This window comes from Aythya marila (assembly GCF_965140915.1).
Source record: "Aythya marila genome assembly, chromosome: 20".
Taxonomy (NCBI): domain Eukaryota; kingdom Metazoa; phylum Chordata; class Aves; order Anseriformes; family Anatidae; genus Aythya; species Aythya marila.
In genome coordinates, this window is record NC_139061.1 from 3,595,702 (window position 1) to 3,621,374 (window position 25,673).

General features: G+C 50.9%; 2 protein-coding genes across 2 annotated transcripts in view; one reads left to right on the forward strand and one right to left on the reverse strand.

Annotated features, from left to right (window-relative positions):
* The window catches only part of MYBBP1A (MYB binding protein 1a), a gene marked incomplete at its 5' end in the record, with an annotated part of 59,698 nt that extends 44,618 nt beyond the window's left edge, over positions 1-15,080 (forward strand). Inside the window, 4 exons of the mRNA XM_082776415.1 lie at positions 233-346; positions 11,585-11,686; positions 12,776-12,900; positions 14,460-15,080. Coding sequence (XP_082632541.1) covers positions 233-346; positions 11,585-11,686; positions 12,776-12,900; positions 14,460-14,958 — 840 coding nt within the window. The 3' untranslated portion in view covers positions 14,959-15,080. The remainder of the gene's footprint in view (positions 1-232; positions 347-11,584; positions 11,687-12,775; positions 12,901-14,459) is intronic.
* Positions 15,081-19,985: 4,905 nt separating this feature from the next.
* The window catches only part of LOC309886095 (sphingosine-1-phosphate transporter SPNS2-like), a gene marked incomplete at its 5' end in the record, with an annotated part of 134,998 nt that continues 129,310 nt past the window's right edge, over positions 19,986-25,673 (reverse strand). Inside the window, one exon of the mRNA XM_082776653.1 lies at positions 19,986-24,529. The remainder of the gene's footprint in view (positions 24,530-25,673) is intronic.

A 25,673-nucleotide genomic window follows, 5' to 3' on the forward strand; every position in this document is an offset into this window, starting at 1 on the left:
TCCGCTTCTAAATCCGTGTGTTCAACCAGCAATCACGACCCTCTCTGTTGAGGACTGGCTCCATCAGGGTCTAGAGGCTGCTTTCTAACAGGGCGATGATAAATACAGTGTCTGTAACACAGCGTTCCCCAGCTGCTGGGCTAAGTTGTTTGCTTCAGTGGGGTATTTGCATTGCTAACACCTTCCCTAGAGAGCGCGCAGTTTCACGCCTTCTCTTCCCTTTCTCTTTCAGGCCCAGGCCTGCCTGCTTCTCCAGAAGGTTCTGCCGCTTCGTGAGCTGAAGCTCTCCATGACCGAGGAGGAGTGGGAGGAATTGATCAGAGAGAGCATCAGCCAAGTGTCGGAGGTAACAAGCTTCAACGTGTTCAGTGTACGGGGAGCACCTGCGGGACGCTGCTTTCGCTGGAGTGGAGCGTGGCCTCGGAGCTGGAGTCTGAGGCTGTGCTCCCGTGGGGTTGTGCCTGCTCACCCCAGGTCTGAGTAGTGTTCACGGGGATTACGGCATTCTTGTAGCACTGCTATTTTTTTTGCAGAGCACAAGATGTGTTTTTGCAGAGCGCAACAAGGTGCCTGGTACAGCTTAGTGCTTGTGTATGGAGCCAAGAAGTGGAGGAACAGAGATTTAGGGGATACACTCGGGTCAATTTTAGGTTGCTTTAAAAATAAGTTTTGAAATGAAAGGTATTGTGAACACTGACTTAATTTCACAAAGTCTTATGGAGGTTCTGTATTTGAATAAAATTCAAGGACAAATAGAGAGCTGAGGTTTGTTAGACTTCTGGCTCCTGGTGCATTGCAGACCTTCTGGACCAGACGCGTTTGCTGAAATTATTTACCAGGGAAACCTTTACATACATCGGCAAGCAGTGCATGTATAGAAAAAACAAACAGTGATACAGAAATTGCAGGGCTCCTGATGCAGTGGCAGGCGTGGATTGTACCTGAAGACAGCTTCTGGGTGCAGCTGTTCTGTAGGAGGTGATCTGTGAGGGAGGAGATTGAAGGATGCCATCCAATTAGCTGCTTGGGGATTGATGGGGGGAACCAAACAGCCAAATTAATGTTATGGTGTGGTGACTAAACGCCATGAGATGGGACATTCCAGTCCTGGTGTTCACATGTAACTGAAGTATTGGCCTCTTCCTAAGGGTAGCTTTCATTCCTGTTTCCTTACATGCTGGTTACCTGGTGATTTAGGGCATTCCAGCTTACCATAGTGGAACAGAACAATTAGCCTTGTTTTCTTTTGAGGAGGGACAAATCTAAGCAAGCTTAAATCAAGGAATTCAGAGGTGGTGTTTACAATACTTGATGAAGCAGGTAATCCTGGGCTTCATTAAATGCTTGTATTTAATGGTGACATCAGGAATCCAATGGGTGGAGTTAGCTATGGTTTTATTTTCCAGCTACACAAAACATGCCACTCCTCCCAGCTTGGTTTCTCCATGTTTCTCTGCAGCAGCTAAACGCCTGCAGGACTTCAGTGATTCACTGGGAAACCACAAACATTTACGATGCCTTTATGCTATCCTCGGCAGGGAAAGTTTAGCATCTTGCAACCCCTCCAATATTTTAATGAGCTTTGCTACCAAAGCTTCCTCAGCGCCTCTCATTTCTGTGGCCATTTGTGTTTAAAGAAAAATTCCTGGGAAATAGTGTCAGTTTGTTTGGGCTGTGCGAGGTGTACCCTGTGGGCAGCAGCCTCCTACACTGTTAGCTGCCAGCGGCACACGGGTGCTACTTCTCTTTTTGGCTGTTCTCAAAAAGCTCTGACATAACATTTTTCCATTCCCATTTGCTCTGTAGGTGGATGTATATGCATTTTTTTCCCTCCTTTCCTCCTGCTCTGCTTTTGCAGCAGCACAGTGCTGGTATGGCTCCTTGGAGTTGGATCGGCTGCTCCTCTTTAAATGTTGCTGCAGTTTGTAGGGATCAAAGACCTTATATTCCGTACAACAGTTTTAACTCATGGCCAAAGGCTGACAATTGTGCTGTAAAACTTTCTAGAGCTGCAGAAGGTATTCTGTGTCTTTTTGCACGTTTTCTCTGAAATGCACACCTGAGTAATAGCTGTAAAAACATGCAGCAGCTTTCTTGTGTAGTAGAACAATATTCATATCGTGACCGATCTCTTTTGGAGATAATAAAAATCCCACTTAGAAGTCACAGTGAAATCTGGAGGCTGGAAATTGGGCAATTTTGCATCTGTAGAAAAGATGTATTTGTCAAAGGGAATAATCCACCATTAAAATAGCTTGCTGAGTTTATTAGCTCTGAATTTCCGGGTGGAAATTGTGTGCTTGTCTGAAGGAGGAGCTGCAGGCCAGGTGGAAGTTACAGGCTTGGTGCTGAAATTATGGGGTGAGATTGCTTGGAGTAAGCAATTGCTATTAGTAAGAGCTTGGGCCAAACAACACCATTGCTGTCCCCAAAGTCCGTCCATGCCTCTGCTTATCTAGAGGGTAGGGAGGGCACTTGCAGAGCTGCAGCTGTCTCCTGAAGCTCCATCTTGTTTCAGTGGGTCAGCCCTGATTTCTGAGGAGATGTGTTCACAGGTAGGTGTTGGTGTGGGAGCACTTACCCACGAGAAACTGACTGAGGGCAGTAATTCACAATGCTCTGGAAATCCTAAATGATGAAATTTTATCGTCCTACCTCTAGCTAAAAGATCTGTGTTTGCTGTCATGGGCCTTTCCTGCCACCATATTTCACAAAGAGATCATTTAAGAAGAAAAAATGGTAATGCAGAATTTTATACCCCTCTGACACAGCGAGCCAGTGCAACAGCCTGGGAGGGCCAACTCTGCGACTGAGGAGGCTGACGTGCACTTGTAAGTCAGGCAGTGGCATTGTCCTTAAGCTGCCCCCTGAAGGCTTTCCTCCTGCGCTCTGTGTCCTTGGTCAGGTTTGTAGCTATGGGGCTGGTGGCTCTCGAAGTGCAGGATTGTCATTGCAGGTGTAAGGCTGTGTGAGAGGACAGGAGGCTACCTGCTGCTGTCTGCTTTCCGTCCTGTGCTGCCTCAGTGCGTGCACTGCATACCTACAGACCACCTGGTGAGGAGCCTGGCAGGGTGTGGGGCACTGATACGTGCTGGAACTGGGGAAGAAGCAACGTGAGAAGACTGCAGCCTTGGATATCATTGAATTATCTGTGCAAAAGCAAGAGGCAGATGAGGGAGAATCAACAGCCAGGAGCTTTAAATGAAGAGACAGCTTCCTGAAATAGCAGCTCCGGCTGCTGTGGGGCAATGGCTCTTGTGCTTACATAAGCTAATGTGACCTTATTTGTTCCCAAGATGCTTAAGCATGCTTATAAAACAGATATCACAGTCATGAGGGGTTCATGTCTGCCACCTCCTTGCTGTCAGCAAGGCAAATCTTGATATCCTTGCGGTTACTGTGGGGTTGACTCGTTCTTAGGAGAGCCCTACTTGCTGTTGGTGACCTTGGCTTTTCCTGCTGGGTCTTTTGGGTAGAAAATTTCATCCACAGGCCCTGGGACTGCCCCGTGAGCTGCTTTTATTGAACAGCAGGCCGTGGTGAGGAGCAGAGAGAGAGTTCTAGCACAGTTTTGGCCTCCTGTGTCCTCAACAGGCTGCATCACACCAAGCAGAACCTTTGGACGGCTGTTCAAGTTTATTCTGAGGTTGGGAGTCTAGACAGCTCGGTTGTGTTTACAGTACAAAGTGCTGTTGCCTCATGCTGTAAATGACAGAGCTCACCTGAGGTGCTGTAGCCTCTGAGAGAGACTCCTTCCTCTTCGAGACAGCTTTGTTCTTTTATCAGCAGGTCTCAAAGCGCTTTACAAAGGAAATTCTAACCAGTGAGTTGCTGATGTAATGATGAAAGTATTCTGCAGAAATCCAAGAGCTGATGCGTTTAGCTGCAGTTGTTCTCCCTGTTTTGCAGATGACATGCTTGGCTGGGAGGCGAGCCAAGAATCAAGCTTTGATCTCCTGGGACATCCCAGAGACCCTCTCTCTGCTTGGACAATCTGACTGTTCCTTAACTTGGCTTCAGAAGAGCTCTGTGTTGGGCACCAGTCCCTGTCCCCGTGCTATCTCCAGGAGGAAGCTGGTGGCCGTGGGTTCAGGCTGCCCAGAGTCAGTGGCAGGACCCGGGAGGCCCAAATTCCCCATATCCCGTAGGGAACAGTCACCGTTTTGGTGAGGGATCTCTTTGCTAGGGATCACACATCATCTTTTTGACTTTATCGTGCTGCTCTCAGTTCGGTCTTTCATCCCTGCTGGTTGTCATTGTGGGCATGTTTTGGTGTTTGTCCCCCTTGTTAGGTGTATTTCTGTTTTCTCTCTGATGGGTTATAAAATCGCTGTCTTGTCTTTAGAGTGATCTTGAAGCCATGCCAATTTTTAGTAACTCAGTGACAGATTTGGGGCAGGAAGCTCTGGGATCTGAATACATAATTTCATTACCTTTTTGTGTCATCCCTTTCCCAGGGACTGGCTTGCCCTCCTGAACCGAGGTGCTTCGTGTAACTTCCAGCCTAGGCTGAAACTCCCAGTTACAACGTGAAAGACGGGAAAATGGAAAAGGATTTGAGGAGTATGCCACAAAAAGCGTATTTTCGTGGTTGGGCAACTTCAAAACAAAACAGCTGTCAGAAAAACTGTTGGTAAAGCTGCTTTCTCTGGCTTGTATGCAGCAGTTTCCTGAGGGTTTCCTTTGTCTGACTTGTGCAGTAAGTACGTGAGAGGAAGGGCCCAACTTCACTGGTTTCTTTTTTCTTTCACTTGTTTTGCCAGTGTTGTATCCTGCGTAAAGGACAGGAAGAGCAGAGCGTAGAGCGTTCAGGTTGGTCGGTTGGTCCCCAAGTGCAATCAGGGCATCCTGGGGTGTAAAAACACTCACAGCACCCAGGACCCAGCTTCAGGGCTGGACCAAAGCTGTTTTTCTGTAGAAAGGAGCGAGTGTAGACAGGCAGGGGATTACATGGCCCGGGCGAGGAGTGGTATAGATAACCCTCTTTTCTTTTTTTTATTCATAGATAAACCTCTTTTCCAGGACTCATAGTTTGAAAGTTACTCTATACTCTCTGAAGACTTCCATCATAGGGCATTAGAGGGTTTTGTCGGTGTCGTGTGGTTCAGCAAGGGATTTAAAGTCAGTAGCTGGAGCCACTCGGCATGTGAAGAAGCAGAGAGAGTTATGCTACACAGCCTCCTGCCCTTCATTTCTGAAGGGCATCACATTTGATTACTGGTGTCTTCATTTGTATGGAGATAAATTATTAACAGTGACTTCATCAAATCTCTAAGAAAGCCATTCTTCTTTCTTTTTTTCTTGAAGATTGTCTGAACTTTTATCTGTCCATCCTTATAAATTCTTAATTCATTGCCCTTTCTCAGCCTCTCAGCTTGTAAAATGAGGCCAGTCGTGATTTAACTGATATCTTTGACGTGCTTTCAGAGTACTGGATGTCTCTGCGGAGAATTCATTCCCTCTGTTCCCTCCGCTGTCCCGTATGGTTTTTCCCTGCTGCTTTTGCATGCGGTCTATGGAGAAAATGATCAGATCTTTAAACTTGGGAAAGCCCTGGCATTTTCTGTAAGAATGTCATCTTGATTTCTGGGCTCCTCCCTCTAATAACAGCCAAAATAAACATTGCAGAAAAGGACCTTTAATTACACCCTTCAGCATGTGGGTTTGCTTAGTCCCCTACTCTCTCTGTCTACACTTTCAGTCTTCAGAAACTTCAGTGAGAGGGAACGACGGGAGGAGGGATTGTCCATGCTTTTTTTCCTCCTTTAGTGCTCTTGGCAGCAGCCCTTCAAGTGGGTGGTGTGAGAACCCCTCCCTGTGTGGATGTGCTAATGTAAACTGTGTGCATTGGTGTGAAAAGTGGATCTTGCTCTGTGGATGGATGGAAAGCCCACTCTTCCCTCGTCCCCATCTCATCTTCCATTATTTAGCCCTAAGTTTGAGCGCGTTCAATGAACACGGTCACAAAGGAAGTGTTTGGAGATGGCTCGCCTGGGTTTTAAGTTCCTGGCTGATTCCTGGCTCTGCCATGGTCTGTGTGGGTCAGTGCTGTGCTCAGCCTCCTGAGCCTCTGCAAAATGGTGGGAATAAGGCTGGCATGCCCCTCAGGAGCAAGGGGAGGGTAATTACAGGTGAGACAAGGGTGCTTGCATCAGATAATGACAGGAGCTACGAGTGTGCCGAATGCTGAAATCCTTCATTTGCTTTTCAGTTTGTTATTAGCTCGGTTTGTTATTGCTCTGAACAGCACAGGAGGACTGTTCCCCTCCCACACCTCTCAGCTCACCTGCCTGTTGACATGGGAGATCTTGCGCTTCGGCTCAGGTAATGGGCACGTACTTGTAGGGCCCCAAACCCGCTTAGGGGGGCCCTCAGAGTGTGGCTCCACCACGGGGAGCCGAGCCACAGCAGCAGCAAAACTTCAGGTCGTGTCTGCTCATGGACCTTGTGAGCAGCACGGAGCAAAGAGCAAAGCTTCAGCTTTCACAGCCAGCGTGGAAGCAGTCAGCAAAGCGAGCTCAGGCTTCTTGAGCTCTATCTGAGTGTGACCACGGACGTTCAGCGGGGCGGAAACTTGGCTGAGCTGTTTGCTGCTGGAGAACAGAGCTCAGGGCAGCAGCCCCGGGCTGTGCCAGGGGGTGCAAGGCCGTGCGGGGTGGGTGGAGGTGTGTGTTTTGCAGGAGGCTCTTGGCACTGCATTCGGCCGTGAATCTGCACATTTATCCGTCAGCATCAGGTCTGTTTGGGGGAGGAGGGGGAAGGATGGAGATAGCACGGCAGGTGGAAAGAATGCAGGTTGGCCGGGCTTCACCGGAGCGCGCAGATCTGTCAGGCTGAGCCCACGGAGGGGAAGGGCTGTTTGTTTTGAACAATGGAGCAGGCTGAAGGACGTGCTGGGAATGCATAAACGTTACACGGTGTTCACATCCAGCGAGATGTGCTCTGCTCTCGGTGGCAGGGTGCTCATCCGGACGCCGAGGTACTGCTGTGCCTTGTAAGTCGGGGCTGAGCGTGTCCCCACCGAGGTACCTGTGAACGGGAGGAGGAGCAGGAGGCTGAGGTTGCAGGCAGCTGCAATTGGGGAGACTTCCAGAAACACTGCTTTGCTCCCTGAAACAGCTTATTGACATTTCCCTGCAGGGAGAGCGGGGCAGTGGCTGGGATGCTGACTGGCTCCAGATGCACACGCAGCACCTTTTGCTCTGTTGCAGCTTTTAGAGGGGTTCTGGGCTTAGGCTAAAATCCAGCCTGGGAATCTGAGGCATGGAGCTACGTGGTTAATGCCCCTTTCTAGCTGCCATCTCCCTGTCCTACTTCTGTGAGTGAATTACTGCGGGTATTCACCTCCTGTGCGCCAGCAAACTTGTTTTCCGCAGCCCTTGTGGAGGTGAAGTAATGCTGGGGACCGCAGTGAGAGGTGCAGTGAAGGTTGGATCCTGAAATAGCTGGGATAACAGGGCTTAGAAATAAAAGAAATACTGATGGATAGGTTGCTGAGGATGTGCTGTTCTTGTAGAAATCCTAGAAGCAGAGGACTCTGGATCCAGGAGTGCCATCCACCAGCCACAGCCAGAGGCCCCTGGAAGCAGCGTGTTTGGCACAGCAAGCCCCAACCTCTGCCAGCTGAATCCACGCAGGGCGAGTCAGGAACCGTGTTGCTGCATTGACTTGCGACGAGGTGGGAGTTCCAGCTGTGGAAACTGCCTCCCTGCTTTTTCCTTTTGGAAAGTGACCTGCCCAGATATGCTGACAGCCGAGATGTGCAGGCACGATTACCTGTCACGGGTATTACCGAGCTGGAACTGGAACCAGGGTTCCCTGAAATTGGGCCTGGCTGTTACTGAAGGAGCAGAGTAACAGAGGCAGCAATGGCAGCAAAAGAACAAGATCAGCAAGTGGTGAAGTGTGGCTCCTGAGTACAAGCCACGTGCTCCCTGCTCTTCGTGTTAGGTGATGGGGTTATGCCACTCCTAGTGCTTTTAGAGGGCTGGGGAAGGGAGAGTTGGATGCCTTTGCAAACAGCACATGGCAGAGAATCACAGAACAGGCAGTCTGACAAGCTTGGCTGGGTTTTCACTGGACCCTCCATCACCTACAGCAGAGCTGGAAGCAAAGCCACTGCTTTGTGCCTCGGTTCTGCTGTGTAAAATGGAGATACCTCGTGCAGGGCTTTTGCAATCTAACCGGTGTGTGAGGCTCTCCGAAGGATGCTGCAGATGACTGAAATGCTGCTTTTCTTTTTAAGGCATGTTTGCCACATGTTGCAGTCTGCCATCTGTTACATAATGGTTTTCGCTTTATTTTTATTGCATTTTACATGTGCCCCAAGTGAAATTATTGTAGGCCCCTAAAACGCCTGACCCACGCACTCGGGGTGGCAGTGCTAGCTTCAGCTTCCAGATCACTGAGTGAGGGACCCAAGTAATCTGCTTTGCAAACCCCCAGCCTACAGACAAGGTGGGTACTGCATGTAGCAAGAATTTAGGACATTAAGAATTTAGGAATTGGGAAAGCTGCTTTTGAGGTTTGGACTCAGCGTGGAAGAGACTTGGGATTTCATTCCCTGGGAGCAGTCCCCAAGGCTTGCCAGCAGCCCCATCAGTTTCCTTTATTAACATCCCAACACAAACCCCAAACGCCGGGCTGTGTGCACTCCCTGCTATGGGAGGGAGGGAGCGAAGCACGGCGTGACAGCAGAGAGCATCTCTGGTAGCAAGTCATGGGGAAGTTCTGCGTGGTGGTGAGATTGGGAAAATGGCACCGAGCTGAGCAGGAACTGGGCTGGAGACTCTCAAAGGCAGGGCTGTCTGAACCGTGCCACATACAGAGGAGCTGGCATTTCTGTGCTCGTTGGAGTACATTTCTTTTATGCCCTTTGAAGCAGAAGGGAAGGGGAAAGGAGAGCAGTTGAGGAACGGCAACGCTTCTCTGCATCCAGCTTCCTTAAAGCAATACCTGGCAGTGCTGGACCAGAGAGAATTGTGCATTCTGCACTTCTTCACTATCTGCTGCTTTTTTGTTGCTCCTCTGGCTTCTCCATCCACCCCCCACCGTTTTCCTTGCTCCTTCATGGTCTTTTGAGAGCTGTTTCAAAGCAATCCATGTTAGTAGGGAGCTGTTTGTTTGCAGAGCACCTAAATTGTACTGGATCGCCTCTGGCTGTTTGTGCGGGTGTAACCATGCCTTGGTTTCCAGGCTCATGCAAAACACATCCTTTAATTTTGATGTTTAGTCTCACTGCAGTGATGTCAGTAGCCCCGTGGTATCTCCCATCTCCAGCAGGGAAGCCACGCTGCCTTTCCTTCTGCAGCTCTGCAGGAGTTTGGTCGGGCACCCAGACCACTCAGTGCACGTCCCAGTTTCCCAAGCACCTGACAACTGCTGTGGACTTGTAGCATCAGCCCCTCGAGTGCTGTTCAGAGGTTTGTCTATTGACTTCAGCAGGGTGTGCTTCAAACCCTTCAGAATATCAATGCTGTGAGAAGGGATGGCAGCAAGGACAGACAGCCAAGCCTGCACGATTTAGATGCATCACTTATCTACAGTGAAACTGCAATTTATTTGGAACACCTTCTTAATTCTTTAGCATTTGTATATTAAAATGATGAAATTTTAGTTGACTTCATTGTGGCTCCTCCTCACAGTATGGTCCTGCTTCCTCTTGCTCCTGTCCAAGTGCTGACAACCTGTACTGATTTTCTCTCACTGTGACTTAGCAAAACAGAGACCTGAACCTAAACAGCCCCTCGGAAAGCTGCTTGAGCCAGCAAGGACTGTTAGCCTACCACTATCTTCTTCTAACACTGCAAAGAAATGTTTTATGTGAATCAGTCTTTGTTTCATAACTGATTTGCTGACCATTCCTGTTACTTACCGTGGTAGGTGCAATTCATGGAGTGTGCAGGGCCCATTGTGTCCTACATGTGATGGGGTTTTTCAGTCACACACCCCAATATTTGTTCCTTGTTTCACCTGAGAGACTTCTGAGCCATCGAATTGTGTGACCTTGCAGGTTAATGACATCTCTGGAGCAGGGTTGCAGCTCGTCTGTCTATCAGGAGGCAGTGATTGTCAGCGAGGTACTGATGGGCAGATGAAGTTGCCACTTCGATTCCAGCCAGCAAACCGTGGTGGCTTTCTGACACAGAGCTCGTGTGTCCTGGTCAGGAGATGGCTGTGTTTTCGTTATTTAAAAGAGGCACTCCCAGGGGCTGGAATCCTGCACAGACAGTACATAACTGGACTTGCAGGCTGCTATTCCTGCAGAGCATTTTGTGGTCTCCCCCGTTTTTCTGCTCAGTGTTCCTTAGGCTCTTGCTGGCCATCGGTATTTGCTGTTGGAGGGCCACTGCCCAACAGCCTCGCTTTGGGGAATGAATTCCTCCCTCCTCTCAGTGTCTGCAAGGATTTTTACTTTATCTGCCTGCTTTATGCTGCCATAGCTGGAGAACCGTTTCCTTTAAGTCCTGCAAATGCCTTCCAGGGAAAGCTGCAGCTGCTCTAAGGGAGAGGAGGCGCCTCGCAGCACACCCCCACCTCTGGACCACCGGGTACAGGTTTGGTGCGGCACCTCATCACCCGAGGGTGCTCCGGCTGGGGCAAACCTTGCCTGTTACCAGTTTGGCACACTCACACTCCAGGCAGAGGCAGCTTGGCCACGAGCACAGCCTCCTGCAGGGACAGGAGCTGCCATGGGCACACCGCAGGCGATGGCACGCTTGTCCCCACAAATCCGACTCACGTTAGCGTACCCGTACCAGCCACGGGGCTTGCTGTGGTTGTGCATTCACACAGCAGTGCAGCAGGGAGGATAAGGACCACGTAAGCAGGGCTTCGAGGACCAGCTGCAGGCAGAGGATCAGCACCCCTGAGCCCCTGGGTGGCCGCTCTGATCCAGCTGCCTTTCCGTGGCTCTTCGCTGCGCTTCTCTACTTGTAAATAACTCTGGCTTTTATTTGACCTGTCTCAGGAGTGATTTTCCTCTAAGCCAGACCTTTCAGTGTCTCAGAAAGCCTGCAGCACATAAAGGTAACACAAAGCGATGAGATTTTCTCCATCCTTTTCAGCGGGTTTAAGCTTGATTGACAAGCCCTGTTCTAGTGCCGGCAACTGGGATTTCCCAGGCGTGAGTGTTAATGGGTTTTTACATTAGCGCCTTGTGTGCAAATCCCAGCTCCTGCAGCTGGGTTGCTGCTGTCCCTCAGGTGAGTCTGTTGTCTGCCACTCTCCTGGCCTTTCCATACGGGGTTATTGTCTTCCCTCTTTTTCTCCAGGAGCCAGCAACCTGTCGCCAGTTTTGCTTCAGCTTAGAGACGAGGGAGAGCAGCAGGGTGGTGCCTTTGTGATAGGCACAAAGGAAGAGCGGCTTGCTCTTATTTTGTCCGGATACTTTTTAATTAACCTGGGCTACAGCAGCTCCCACCTCATACCCTCCCAGGCGTTTGGTGGGTTTCGTCGTTCCAGAGTTGTTTTGGTGACAGGTTAACCCTGCAAACCCCTACCGATTTTCTGCTTTCCCTGAGAAGAGCGATTTGTTTCCCCATTTAACGCACCCTCCTCTTCCATCTCTCCCTTTAATTTGCAGACTTTGAAAATGGTCGACGAGTTTAGGGTGAAGGCCGAGAAGGAGAAAGTTGCCAGGAGCTTGGAGCTGTTGAACTTCCTCCTCAAAACCGTGACGCAGCAGGTGAGAGCGTGACCCGATCCCGCGGGGCTTTGACTCCTCGACACACGGACTGCCAAAGGGCTGTACCACCAAGAGCTCTGTCAGCTCTCAGGCCTGGATTTTACCTTGTGACTGCTTCATCACTACATCCCTTCCCTTGGAGGGAACGCCTGGCTGGATTTGAGTACAGAAAACCCCTCCAGTCTGAAGGAGAGATCCATAGCTCTTGAGAGCTGATCTCCAAGAACTTGCTGAAGGATTTGTGCAGTGTTCCACAAACATCCGTGCCATCTCCTTTCTCATTGGGAGAAATGCAGCCTAGGGTACGGTGGGGGTGAGCTGGGTTTTGTCCCAGATGATCGCTCTCTCCTCTTCACTGAACCCCAGAGACTGATTACCAGAAACTGAGACTTACGCAGAAGCTTTGTGAGCTGGAATGGGGCATTGTTCAGCTCTAAAGAAAAATGGTATTTTTGAACACGAGGAGATTTTCTATAGGTGACAAAATAAGTTTCCAACATGGTTTTATTTATGAGAGCAAAATAACGCAAGCAGCATAATTGCTGAAGCCCAGTTTCCTACTGATAAGCTCGCACCACAGCCCATTTCTTTGTGGAGACCTAATAGGAAAGTGGGTGGGGAGAGAGATTATTTCCGGGGTTCTTGGAGGACCTGAACAGCCTCTGAGACACCCCTTTCTGTCTGGTTTTACTGAGATTGTCCACTGGGTCACAGAAGCTGTTACAGGCAGTCAGAAGCAGCATGATTGAGTTCTTTCGAAACCAGACTGAAAACACTTTTGCTTTTCTTTAGGGTAGGTACATAGCACATCATCTTCATCCCCCCTTTCCCAGTCACAGGGTGAAAAGGAAAAAGGACTAAAGGACCTTTCAGTCCCTTTCATGCCAGATAATTCTAGCTTAGACTCATGTTTGGCATGCTAGAGACCCAGTTTTCAAGCAAACCCTGTATGTAGTGGTGTAACTCGCCAGTTTTTGCCCCCAACTTGAAGCGTGTTTGTGGATGGGCTCAGGGCAGTGGCCTAGAGAAGCCAGGTGGCTCCTTCTGAGCTCACCCTGCACGTTGTCAGTGTGCACTTGCCTCTTGCAGAAGCTGCACGTGGAGCTGATGGAGCTGGACAAAGTGCTGGTAGCTCTGAACCAGCAGGAAGGCATCGGGAAGTCAGCACGCCTCGACTCTCTCTACTGGAATGCCATGCGGTGGCTGAACCACACGTACGTAGGGCTGGCACCCGGGCTTCTCGGTTCGCCTGCAGGGCTGCCTGCCTGTCCTGCTTGGCTTCTTTGGCCTGGGGAAGCAGGAAGGGAAGGGAAATCAAGGCACTGAGCTCAGACTGGGGTTTGACTTAACTGGAGCTGCTGGGGTGGTGAGGGTGAAACGCTTCTTGTTTTGCTTGGTGCTAGGCTCATTGCTCAGGTGTGTGCATGGTTAGGATCGGGCCTTTTTTGGGAGAGGGTTGCGAGGCATGTCTGATATCTGATCTGCTCTTGCCAGCAGATGTAAGACAGTCAATTACCCAAGGACAGAGCACCTGCAGCTCTGAGCAGTGGCCTGGTGCAAGAGCCATCGCCAACGTTGCGGGGCATTTCTGGGCTGGGCTCAATCACTCAGCTCCTACCACATCAGCGTGGGCTGATCCTGCAGATGTGAGCCTGCAGGGAACGAGCAGCTGTCAGGGGAAGTGAGTGAATACCAGAGAGACCCTGCCCAGGGCCTTCAGCCCCCCCCCAGTGATTTTTGGGCTCCTCGGTGCCTGGGTCCCCAGCCAGGTTGCCTTGCTTTGAAGGCTGGGAGCGTTCAGCCTTCGTGCTTCAATGCTCCCGTGCTAAGTGGCACCTGGATTTGACTTTTACTCCTGGGGAAAAAGAAGGGCAGGATCTTTTTTTCCTTCCTGCCAGTAGCTTGCAATTGGGCTTTTTGTTTCCTCTTCCTTCTGGCAGCATTTAGCACTGTGCACAGCTCTGGGTGGCTCTGCTGACGGCTGGGAGTCACAGCCTCAGCCTGTGGGTGGCCTCATCTGAGGCATCTCAGCCCTGCAAGAGGTTCTGGGGGAAAGGCTTGCATGTGGCTCGCTGTGAGAGGGCTCACAGGCAGGGAGGAATTGCACAAGGCAGCTGAAACTGTTGCTGTGGCCCCTCCTGATGCCTCCAACAGCCTGCCAGGGCACGGTGGCCTCACCCAGCCCCGTGGCACAGCCCCGGTCCCATCAGCAGTCCCACACAGCTCGCTTGGCACCGCACTGCTGGGTCTGGCCCAGGGGCAAGGCCTGGGTTAGCAGCAAGGAGAGACTGCAAACGGGGTGGCTGAGGGTTTAGTGGGCATGAAACACCGAGTTTTGTGTGCTGCCTGAGGAAGGGATGGGGTTTGAGGGCGCAGCCTGCTGCCCCTGTTGGTGCCGTCTTGCTGTGGGACCCAGGGATCTTTGTGCAGGTGAGCTGGACTGGACCTGCAGCAGGTGTGGTTTGTGGAGGTGCTGAGAGGCAAACACTAACATCGTGTTCTCAGGATGTGTTTTTTTTTTCCACCCTGAACTGGCACAGCACAAACAACTCTCCAGAAGGGCTGTGGGATTGCAGCCTGGTTCCTTTTTAGGTGCCTTTCTGGGGACTGAGCTGGTGCAGGGCAATAACTGGGTTATACTGGGCTGCCTGGGTGAGGCTGGAAGGGTTTGTGGGGGGTTCTCCGCTTCCTCCTGCTTCTGCCTGGAGCATGCACCACGGTGCTTCCTGGCTGTAAACTGAGTTAGTGTTGATTTTTGGTGTTCTCTCTGCAGGAAGCCCAAGAAAGAGAAAGCAGCCAATAAACCCGTGCAGGCAGCGGAGCCGCTGAAGCGGAAGAAGAAAGGCTTCCTCCCAGAGACCAAGAAACGCAAGAATCGCAAGAAAGGCGTCCAGGAGAACGGAGTAGCACCAGGAGGTAGAAAAGATGGAGAGCCAGCAGCCCCAGAGGGGCAAGCCCTGGGAACAGGAAGCCCCGAGCAAAAGCAAGGCCCTGTGCCTGGCAGCAAGAAACACAAGAATCGGAACAGAGGGGTCAGGGAGAATGGGGTGGCAGCAGCAGGCAGCAAGGGTGGAGCTGTGAACGGTGATGCCGTGGCTGACAAAAAGAAGAAGAAGAGGAATAGAAAAAGAAAAGGTGATGCAGGTAACGAAGCTGAGCAGGTTCCAGCTGCAAAGAAAGCCAAAGGGAGCGCCAGCCAGGAGACCCCACAGAAGCAGGGCAAAGCCAAGAAGAAAAGGAAAGAGAAAAAAGCTCCAGCGCTGCAGGAGTAAAACTTCATGGACTCACCCAGGCCTGGCATGGCTAATGTGACTCAGAGGACTGTTTTAGCATCTTTTATAACTATATTTTTATGCCCTCCTTGAATTTAAATAAAACTGCCATAATGCTGAGCTCTAAAGCTGTAGGTCTGGCTTGTGTGGGAGGTTCAGCTAAAGCTTCAGGAGGCCTCGTCCTGTCTGGGCTCTGGCAGTGCCAAACAGCCTGTGCTGGGGAGCACGGCCTCCTTTTTTCCCCCTTGATTTCCCCAAGGCAAAAGCAAGAGGCTTGCTTGGATCCCCTGAGGAGATGCGGTGGTGAGCTGGCACTGCTGTTGTGTGGTCGAGCCCTGGAGGTTCAGGAGTGATCCCTAAAGGGATGTTTCTGTCCTGGCCAGGCCCAGCAGTGCTTGCAGCTTTTCCAGGCTGGGAGATGCTGAATACCTGACATGCCTGGGGGTTAAATGGGTTTGCACTTGCATATTCTGAGGTTAAATATATCCAATTTGGGCTGCTCAGGTGTCACCAGTAACTACCATGAGCTCACCGCTTTGCTTTCTCTCGCACAGCCCTTTGCTGGAAGGGTGACGGCCCCTGTGACAGCACAGGGACATCAATAAAGCAGTGAAGCAATGGAAATGGTTAATGGATCTGCTGGGCTGCCAGGCCCGCAGTGCAGCCACGCACACACCTGCTACCAGCAGGCACACAGCACTCTGCGAAGGCGACCGCTCGGAAAAGCTTCTTCTTACGTATTCCTGGGCTCCTGGAAGCCATCAGCGCTCTGCAGAGCGCCAGGACCTCCTTCACTGTGCTGGGCTCTTGGCTCCTGTGGGAGCTGGGTCTGAAGGCGTTTGAAACCCCACTCACCTTGTGGTTGCCTCTAAAGCCTCTTCCCTCCTTGCCTGTCCTCCCGCAGGTGGGTCTGTTCTGCCAGGCACGGGTAAGGGCACCGGAATTGCCGTGGGGCTTTTGGAGGGAGCGAGAGAAGAGCTGCAAAAGGCTGCGTTTGTCCGTGGCTGTTTGTCCGTCTGCCTTTGCAATGACTTAAAAGGCCTAAAGGTCCCCAGGAGGCACTTCCATGTCCCAGCAGCGATCCCCGAGGCCTGCCGCACACCCCAAGGAGCTCCTGGCAGCAGCGGGCAAGGGCTGAGCTGTGGTGCCTGCTGGCAGGGCTCAGCAGAGGGTGTCCTGCCTGCCCCCGCCTTTTGCTTCCTGCCTTCACAGCAGCCTTCCTCTGGCCCTCCAGGGAGGCAGCGCCGAGGAGCACTTGGTGCACTGGAGGCTGCAGCCTTCGTCTGTGCTGGATGAGGAGGGGGAGCTGGCTGGAGCCGGGCCCTTTGAGTCCAAAACCTTTTAGGCAGAGGCACAGGCTGGGGAAGGAGGAGAAGGGGAGCTCTGTGGGGTTGTCAGGGTCCCTTGGCACGTGAAGGGAAGCTCTCCTTTAGCCCCCTCAGGCCAACTGTTGGCCTCCAGGCTCAGCAGGGGCTGCGGTGGTGCAGGACTGAGCTTGGTGAAGGCTGCTGTTGGCCTCTCAGTGCAGTGCTCTCTCACTTGCAATTTCCTCACCTCAAACACCAGCCAGTTCTGAGCAAACTGGGGCTGGACTCGTCCTGACAGCGCTTTTCTCCCAAGCCCTTTGTTGATCTGGGTGTTATTGCAGGGCCTTGACTAGAAGAGCTGCTCTCGAACCCCCAGGAGAGCTGCCAGCCGCTGTGCCCAGCCAGAAGGTGTTGGCAATTACCGCTGCTCCCGTCTCCAAGAGCAAGGAGACAAAGAGGGCTGCTGGCATCGGGGCTGTTGCCCAGTCTCTGCCATTTCATACTGAAAGCTGGTTCATTGCCTGGTTAAGACCTCAGTCCCAGCAAAGCCCCTGGATCTCGATGCCCCCCCAGCTGTCTCCTGAGTGATGACTTCTCAACTTCTGTGCAGACGCAGCAGGTAAGAGGCCAGCAGGTCACCCAAGGCCAGCAGGTCACCTGCCTTTAATGGTCTGGCGATGCTCTGAAGGGGAGTGAAGGTTTCATGTCTTCAAGTCTGCCTCACTAATGATTTCTTTCCTTCTCTTTGTGCCTGGAAGTAGCATGTCTGGGGACTTTGCACTGCTGCCCCTGCAGAACCAGAGGAGAAACAGAGTGCAGGTGTGGGGAGGGGGAAGCCAGGTGAGCAGACGGGTACCGGGTATGTGGGGATTTGGGGGACAGCACTGGAGCCCCCCGGGCTGTCTCAGGCTGTGCAGCAGGACAGCAGCAGCCTGATGGTGGTGGGAGCTGAGCCTGGCGCTCCCGGGCCTGGCAGGTGGTGGCCCAGCAGGTACTGGGGCCACACGCAGGAGTCTGTCCTGAGAGCCCTTGCAGTGAAGCCTTTGGGGATGTCTGAGGGTCTCCTCCCCAGCTCGTGTGATGTGTGGCGCTCAGACACCGCTGGGTTGTTTTAAGGACCAGGTTTGAGGCCATGCAGATCCGTTTGTCCTTTTGGGAAGAAACCAGGGCAGGGCGAGGCGTGGCGTGGACCTGGCCTTGGACCTGGCAGGGGGATGGCACCTGGGCAGTGCCCGCTGCCAGGCTGGAGAGGCCGACAGTGACCTCCCTGCCCGCTGCTGTGCTCCTGTGTGTGTCTGCAGTGTTTGCAGAGCAAAGGGAAAAGGGACAGGAAAGCTGTGAGGCATCGAACACACTGCTGCAGTAACAACTTCATTGCCAATTAAATTACCTGGCTTTAGCCTGGCTTTGATGCACGGTGTATAAATGCAGTCACTAATCCACCATGGCAAATCGTGTTTCACTGGCACTTATTTGTGCCTTCCAACGATTGCAAAGGTTTCATTTGCCTTGATTTCATGTCCATCTGTCACCGGACCTTCAGGGCTTGCAGGGGATAGACCAGGCTTTGATTTTAATGAAGCCTTTTCTTTTCAGCTGTCCTGGGCTCAGAAGCTCTTTGGCAGTGATGAGAGCTCAAGGGTTGTGCTGAAGGCAAGAAAAGAGCCGCAGGCCCTGGGGCTCTGAGCTCCGGGAGCTCTCCTGCCTGTCTGCGGGCCTGGTGCTAGGGAAAGGCCTCTGCCTGAGGCAGGGGGGTCCTGCCAGGAGCAGGGCTGTGAGCTCACCTTTCTCAGTCCTGTGCTGCTCCTTGTCTGAAAGTTATAGACTGTTTTAACCAAAATCACGATCTTTTGGTGCACGAGGTGCGTTAGGACTCTCCCCACTGCCTGTGACTGGTGGAAGATTCGGCCTGAATTCCTAGGGGAGGCTGCAAGTGGCAGTCGGGTGAAGCTGGGTGGTAAAATCTGTCCCCTGCAAAGGGCAATAAACACCTGCCTGTCCCAAGCCGAGCAAGAGGGAGAGGGGCTGTGAATGGGGAGAGGAAGTTTTTGTGGCAGGAGTGATGAGAGGGCGACTGTTGGGGCACTGGGGGTGCCCTGTGCCGCCCCGGCTGGTTGCTGCTGGCTTGCAGGCTTGGCCTGGAGCAGTGCCTTGCGGCAGGCTCTGTGCTGCAAAGGGGGTCCCGGGCCGGCTGCAGCCCCCCTGTTCCCAGCATCCAGGGTCACAGCATGGCTCTTCCTGGTGGCCGGAAAGCCTGGCCACGTGGATTTCCTCCTGGCTTGCCTTGCATCTGTTGGCCATTGCATATAGCCACAGAAAAGGATGAATCAACTGTAAATGCATCCTTTTCAGCATATTTTTCAAATGCTAAGCTTAATGCTTTATTTGTGTCATACCAAGATTGTGCCGGGGACAACAGGAGGGGGCTGAAGTGTGTTGGAGTTGATTGGAAGTGAAAGAGAGGTTGCCAGGCAGTCGGGATCTCTGTACAAATGTAAACGACCACCAGCAGTGAGCTCAGACACCTCCAGCATAAATGGCAGCAGCTTGTACAGCCCGCTTGGTCTTCCCAAGGCGATGCCCTGCTCTGGTGTCGACGTGTGTCGAGGGTGGTCAGAGAAGGTGCTCTGCAAACTCGTGCAGTGAGGCTGTGTCAGACTGCAGATGGCCTTGGTGGGATCTCGAGGGGACCAGCGTGGGGAGGATTTATCAACAGGGACAGCTACTGGGGCTGGAAGAGTGACCGAGTGTCCGGGTGGCTGTGTGGGGTGTGGGTACGGGCACGTCGATGTCTGTGATCCAGAAAAGGGAACAGTACAGCCATGGCAGCAGTTGTTGGCTGACGGATGCTGAAGTAGCGGAGCTTCAAACTGAGCTGCTCGAACATCAAAACCTATGAAACCGTGCTTAAGTCACTTACACAGTACGATTAAGCAGAAAGCCCTGAGATGCAGTGCCACAAGGTGATCAGGGTTGGTTTTTTAGACGGACAAACCCTTTGCTTGCAGCGGGGCAGGCCTCCTGGCCTGGACACCTGCTCTGCATTGAAAGAAAAGCACATGGAAGGGAGGTGTGGAGGCCTGTAGGAGATGGAGAACGCTTCCGTGGCCGGTGAGAGGAGACACTTGGGCTGAGTTGTGCCTTGTCTGTGTGGCCAGGACAGGAGAGCTGCTGTGCAGCAGCACGTTGCACCTGAAGCAGCAGACCCAGCCCCTTCACCCTGTTTTGCCCACGAACAAGCAGCCACTGCCCTGTGGAGCCAGCAGCTGAGGCTTGGCAGGACCCCTGGAGAAGGGTGGCCTTGGGGCCAGCTGTGCCTTGGATTAATTCCTGCTCTGCTTCTGCCCCTTGTCCCAAACACCTGACCCACGGCTACCACTGCGCTGGCTTTGCTGTCAGCTCACCCCGTCTCTGCCCAGCACCGACACCTTCCCCTAAAGCTCCGGCCCTGAGCTGGACCCAGGCGGCCGACCCAGGGAAGAGGAGGCTGCCACCCCCACCCCCTGCTCCCCCTGCCCCTGCCAGTGGTGTTGCTCTTACACCAGCCCCAGGCAGCTGGTGGCCAGCCCAGACACCGTGGGCTTGTTGGGGCCATGTCAGTGTTTGTGGCAGGAGCCGTGGGGCTTGGGGCAGCCTCATCCCAGGGACCAGCCCCACGGGCAGCAGCCACGGGAGAGCACAACCAGAGCAAGTGGTGACACAGGAAAGGGAGCCGGGAGGTATGTTTTAAATACTTTTATTTCTTAATTTACATAAAGGTATATATTTGGCTTATTTCTCTTTTTTATACTCTGAGATTCACAATCAGTTGCTCTTAAAAAATAAAATAGTCATTTGCTTCTGAAAGAAATCAGAAAACTATTTTATACTCCTCCCTTGTATAACAAGAAAATATACTATTCTACTCCCATACATCACATAGTAAAAGTGATTGTAAGTGCTGGTTTACCAAACAATAAAGCAAACAGAGAAGAAAACAAACAATTAGGACAGAAGGTGCAGAGAGGAACTCTGCTTTCCAGAGTACATCCATTCATCTAGTAGGGTTATGGCACCCTGAGGTTCTCTCTTAGCTAGTCTGTAAAAGGTGAGAGGCTCTTGGGTTCACCCAGATCGTAAGTGGTGGCAGCAGGAGGCAGTGTAGTTACTCGGGCTGGCAGCTTGCTGCTTTTTGGGTAATTTTCTTGCCTCTCTGTGCAGTTCCTGTTACCTCTGTTCCTCTTGCTGTGTACGAGCAGCCTGGCTGCTTCACAGTGGTACACTGGTGCAAATGCACTATTAGCTGCGGAGGGAGTTAACACTTGCTTAAAAAAAAACACAATAAACTGTTCATGAAGTGGAGCAGAAGAAAGCCCTGGTGATTGACTGAGGGGCATCCTGGACTGTCCCTAAGCCCTGCACACCCTTGGACACCCCTGGACACCCCACGCCCTGCACAGGTAGGCACAGACCCTGATGCGTGCAGCAAGGCTGCATCGAACCCTCTGGGTCCCAGGGAGCACAGGGAGGGTGGAAGGAGCCTGCACTGCGCCTTGCTGCAGCCCTGCAGGGAGTGAGGTGGGGAGCAAGGGCAGAGCACTGCGGAAAGGCCAGCCACAGCCTGAGGAGCAGGGTAAGGTACAATGCAGCAGCACCAGCCCAAAACCTGAATCCTCTCCCCTCGCTTGGCTCCCTTGCCTGAGATGGATACATGCATGGGAGGGCATGAGGGATGGGGTGCTTGCTCCCTTTTGGTGTAGTATTTTCCCCTATGTTTTCAAATGCGTTCAAGGGCTGCTTTTTGTGCACACTCATTTTCAGACATTCACATGAAGTCAATTTGTGTGCAGGAAACCAGAGGCTTTGCAGGTGTTTCTGTCCTTACTGCGACCATTTAATTTTATGTGGAAGTTTTGAATTGCGAATGTAACCTTGACGGTCTGAACAACTATTTATTTAAGTGATGGGCTGAAATCTTGCATCGTTGGTTGTGATGGATACTAAAATATGTGTATTCTTTATTAAAAACTAATTATTTTTTCCTATTACCAGCCTTTCTTTATAAAAACAGAGATACTAATTTTCATAAGGGTTGTTATTCAGCTTTGCTATAAGTAGTACGTATCCAGCCTAGACTTCTGTTCTTATTCCAGAAACACTTCCTATGTGTATACCAAAAATGGTTCCACTTGTACACTGCTTTATGAGGTCAACAGCCAAATGGTCCTAACAGCTTCTGGGCCTGACTACATCTATACCTACCTAAAATTGTTACACACAGAGCTATAATGGAAACCAGCACAATCCTGCATGCTAAAGTCCAGAATTCAGCACCAGTACAATATGATATGGTAAGCTGTATTTTAATAATGGGGAGCTTCTGACCTCCACTATAGTACAGAAACAACAGCACTTCATTTCAGCAGCAAGCATCTCAGCTCTGCACGTACAGGAACTGAGGCCCAGGTAGTGACTTTCCCCAAGGGTCTGCAGACCCTTGATCCAAGTGAGCTGGTTTCCCTCTAACAGACAGAGTAACGTTATAGAAGCTCTCACTGAGTAATTCTTCCAGTTTGGAATACAAACACACAGCTAAAACAAGACACACTCAACAAGAAATCCAACCTTCAGCTTCTAGCCATTTGAATACGGAGCCATGAATATGTAAAGGGGCAGCAGCCAGATTTTCTGTCCCTTCTCCTGTTCATCTCTCCTGAGCTGTCATTGCTGCTGCTTTGGCTCCCCTCTCTTAGCCTGGAACAGGTGGGAGCAGGGATTCAGGGGTCCCTTGGCATGGAACTGCTGCAGGTAGGACTCACTTCTCACTCCCTTGTTTACTCCCATCCCCTTATCCTTGTTAAAAAGAAAGCCACAGCAATTTCCTTCATATTCACAGAAGATAAAGCTGGCCTCCTGTAACAGTGCAGAGCTTCTCCAACAAGGACTGGGGTTTGTCACAAACAAGGAGAGCCAGTGAAACTACAACATATTTAAGTTCCCTTTTCATTATTGATGCCTGAGAATTACATTTAAGGATAATTTCTAACCTCTGAACTTTTGCATTAATGCTTCATTTTGTTGACAGTAAATGCTACAGCAGAGAGAGCCTATCAGAAAAGCAATTTGGGAAATACAGCAAATCTTCTTTGGTCTCTGAGATGAAATGACTAATTGTTTGGTTGCTTTTTGTTTCTTTTTAGCCAGCTTAACAAAGAATTTCTTAATGGGAATCAGAAATTCATGTGCCTTTAAAGCCAAAAATTTGGCTCCTAGACTACAGCACTGGTATTTCCCCTACAAACGTAAATAGTGGCACGAGGTGGGAAATGAAGCATTGTTTTGGATTTGTTTTGCTTTATTATTTCTAGCACCCACTTGCTGTTTTCCAGAGGATGCCCAAGCACTCGAGGAAAATTTCTGGCACTAGTTGCTTAACCAAATCTTAGAGACGTTGTAAAAGTATTTGAGGTGACAGGCTAGCCTCTGCAGAATAGTCCTGTGGAGGCTCGTGAGGAGGAAATGCTCACGTTGTTATAGGAGTCACCCTCAAAACACATCTGCCTGGGCAGAGACTGGCTACGCAGTGAGTGCTGACCAGTTTGCTGGTAACTGGAGTTACTGACTGTATTTACAATAACAGCGTACTGTAGCTCACAGTACATCCAGCAAGTGAATGAGAGGTAAAACCCACCTTTACTAACAGCACCTTCCTATGTCCCTGAACAAACGTACACCAGAATCAGGACAGCCAACTTCAGGCTTAAATTGGTTCAAGTCCCAGCGTTGCATTTCCTTTGCTGATTTAGTCCTACTTGCAGCCCAGCCACAGATACTTATGAAACATGAGCACAAGAGCGAGGTGCAGTCACCTTCTCAAGGTGTGGACTAAACTGGAGAGAGTCTAAACTATGGCAAACATCTGAACATTGCAAGGGAGTGGGGAGCTCATGGAAGAATGCCCTTTCTCTGGAAGCCTGACTTTTTCTCCAGGGTCTGTGCTCTCCCTCCTTCCCCACACTCTTGCAGCATCAAGCTGACATAGCATAAATTTGGCTTGTGCAGGACATAAGACTCTTGGGGAATGGCACTCTGACTGCTTTACAGACACACTCTTCTGCATTTGTTCAGACACTGGCCTTGTATATTAAAGATCTCAAGTACATCTTTATAAAGATAAATGATTAACTGACACCCCAGTAAGAGCAGGCTGGGAGTGTGCTTGGGGATGGACATGCATTATACCTAACCATCGTTCCAAAGGGAACAGCTACTGTAGAGTATCAGCCACCTGCTTTGAAAATACTGACAAGGGAGAATTAGCACGGACAATGCACATACCGTGATATGCGTGTAAACAAAGCGTGATGTCACTGGCACAGCAGTATTGCACTACCAGGCCCTAGGTAAAGCAATTCAGCCAGCTGGATTTTGGTATTTTTAAAACCTGTGAATCTCCTAGGCAAGGCTGAATTTAGTATATTGAGCAAAATCTGGAGCCCCTAGGTATTTCTGTCAAAAGTTCTGGGCCTTTCTGTAACAACCGCCAGCATACCCAGTGCAGTGAAACTCTCTCCTCTGTCCCATTGCTCAGCTTCGGGTGACAGGCAGTCATCCAGCCCCTGGGACTCTTCCTGTGGTGCCCTCCCAGGGCCTGACAGCAGGGCACTGAGATGAGGAGAGTTGTGGACGTATTCATGGCTGGTAGGGTTGCACAGGCAGCTCCAGATCTCAAATGTTTAAATAAAAACTGTTTATCTAAATATATATATTTATATATATGTCTTCAGCAGAGATAAAGCATCTTACGACATATTTAAATAAAAAATAATAATCTGAATTGAGCCTTCAGTGTTAAAGAAAAGGTGATGTACAGAACAGGTCCCCAAACTAGTGCAGTCTCTGGGTGCGGGAGTGCTGGCAGAACAGCAGCATTCGCTAGGACGGAGCTTGTCCTATAAACGATGTGGACTTCATCGGCTACAACTAAAACCATGTACACAATCTACAGTCACTCACTTGGGTTGTGGGGCCGGTGGAGAGTTGCTTGCGATGCTCAGAGGAACCTGGGAATGTCCTTACGCTCCAGCAGCGTTTGTTCCAGGCTGCCCTGCTCATCTCCTGCTGCCCGGCCCCGCAGGTGGAGCGCTGCGATGGGTTTGGTGCTGGAGAACCCTCCCGGGGCGGCGTGGAGCTGAAGGAGCCGCCGGTTCCAGTATGGAAGGGCTTCGAGCTGGAGATTGTGGTGGTGGAAGCAGGAGTCCACATGTGGTTTCCTTCACTGGCAACTACAAACAAGAGAAAAGGTGGTTAGGGGGCTCGGCGTGAGCGGTGCTTGGTAATGGTGAAGCACAAAGATGCTGTGATCCAGGCAAACTGTCCCAGATTTACACTCCTGCCTGTAGTAATTAAGGGCGTCAGCTGTGTCCTGTTCACCTCGGTGTTACAGGTACAGCTGTGCTGTGGGTTGCAGTGGCACAGAGGAGAGCAGGGCTGAGTTTTGCTAGGCTGCTTTTAACCCCTACAGTTCATCCAAGAAGAGACCACCTCTCACCTAAAATTGTCATTTTCAAAACTGCTTCCCCCGGAGAGCCCGGTTAGGGGTGGGGGCAGCCCTGCGTGCACATCCCCAGCGCGGAGCCCCGCTGCCAGTCCTGCTGCTGACAAAGTGGAGCAGGCGCTGCCTTCAGCCCGACGCTGGTGGTGTGCACTGGCTTTAAAGGGCAGCATCAGCATCTCCCCTGACTGGTGAGATTCCACTTGTGCACGCTGTGGATTATTGAAGCAGCCGGCCGCTTTCCTAGCTTATGTGGAAAGGATAACCAGCTCTCTCACTGCAGGATTTCCTGTGAGAGGTTCTGTGCCCCATATTGTGCAGGAAATTGTCCCTGACCTTAAAAACCAGTGACTGCTGGGTTATGGAAAAATTCCCTATAAAGATAGCCTGGTTTCTCTCAACTTGTATAAAATGGGACCAAAAGAGAAAAAAAAAAAAAGTACAGTGAAAAAAAAATGTGTGCACAGGACCCAAGTGTTCAGTTCTGTAAGGGAAGTCGCAGCAACACCAACTCACACTTGCTCCCCAATTTTTGAGTCTTTTGTGTTTTTTTAAAAAAACTTTTGTCTAAAAGCTGCTGATAAATGACGGCGTATGGTTACACATCCAGCCCAGAGACTGCAAGGTACAGGCAGGCCTACTTTATCCTCAGCCTCTACCAAAACATCCTCCCCTCCGTGGAAATAATACATCTGCTATGCTAGAGATTGTAATAAATCGTTTTCCCCAAAAGGCCCTTCTTATGTGTGTTACCGAGTTCTGATTTTATGATTAGTCTTTCAATGCATTTAATTCATAGAAAAGAAATCTCCTCTTCAAAAAACAAATCTTGCTGTAATTAATTTTGGCTACAGTAAAATGCTGGGAAGTGTTTA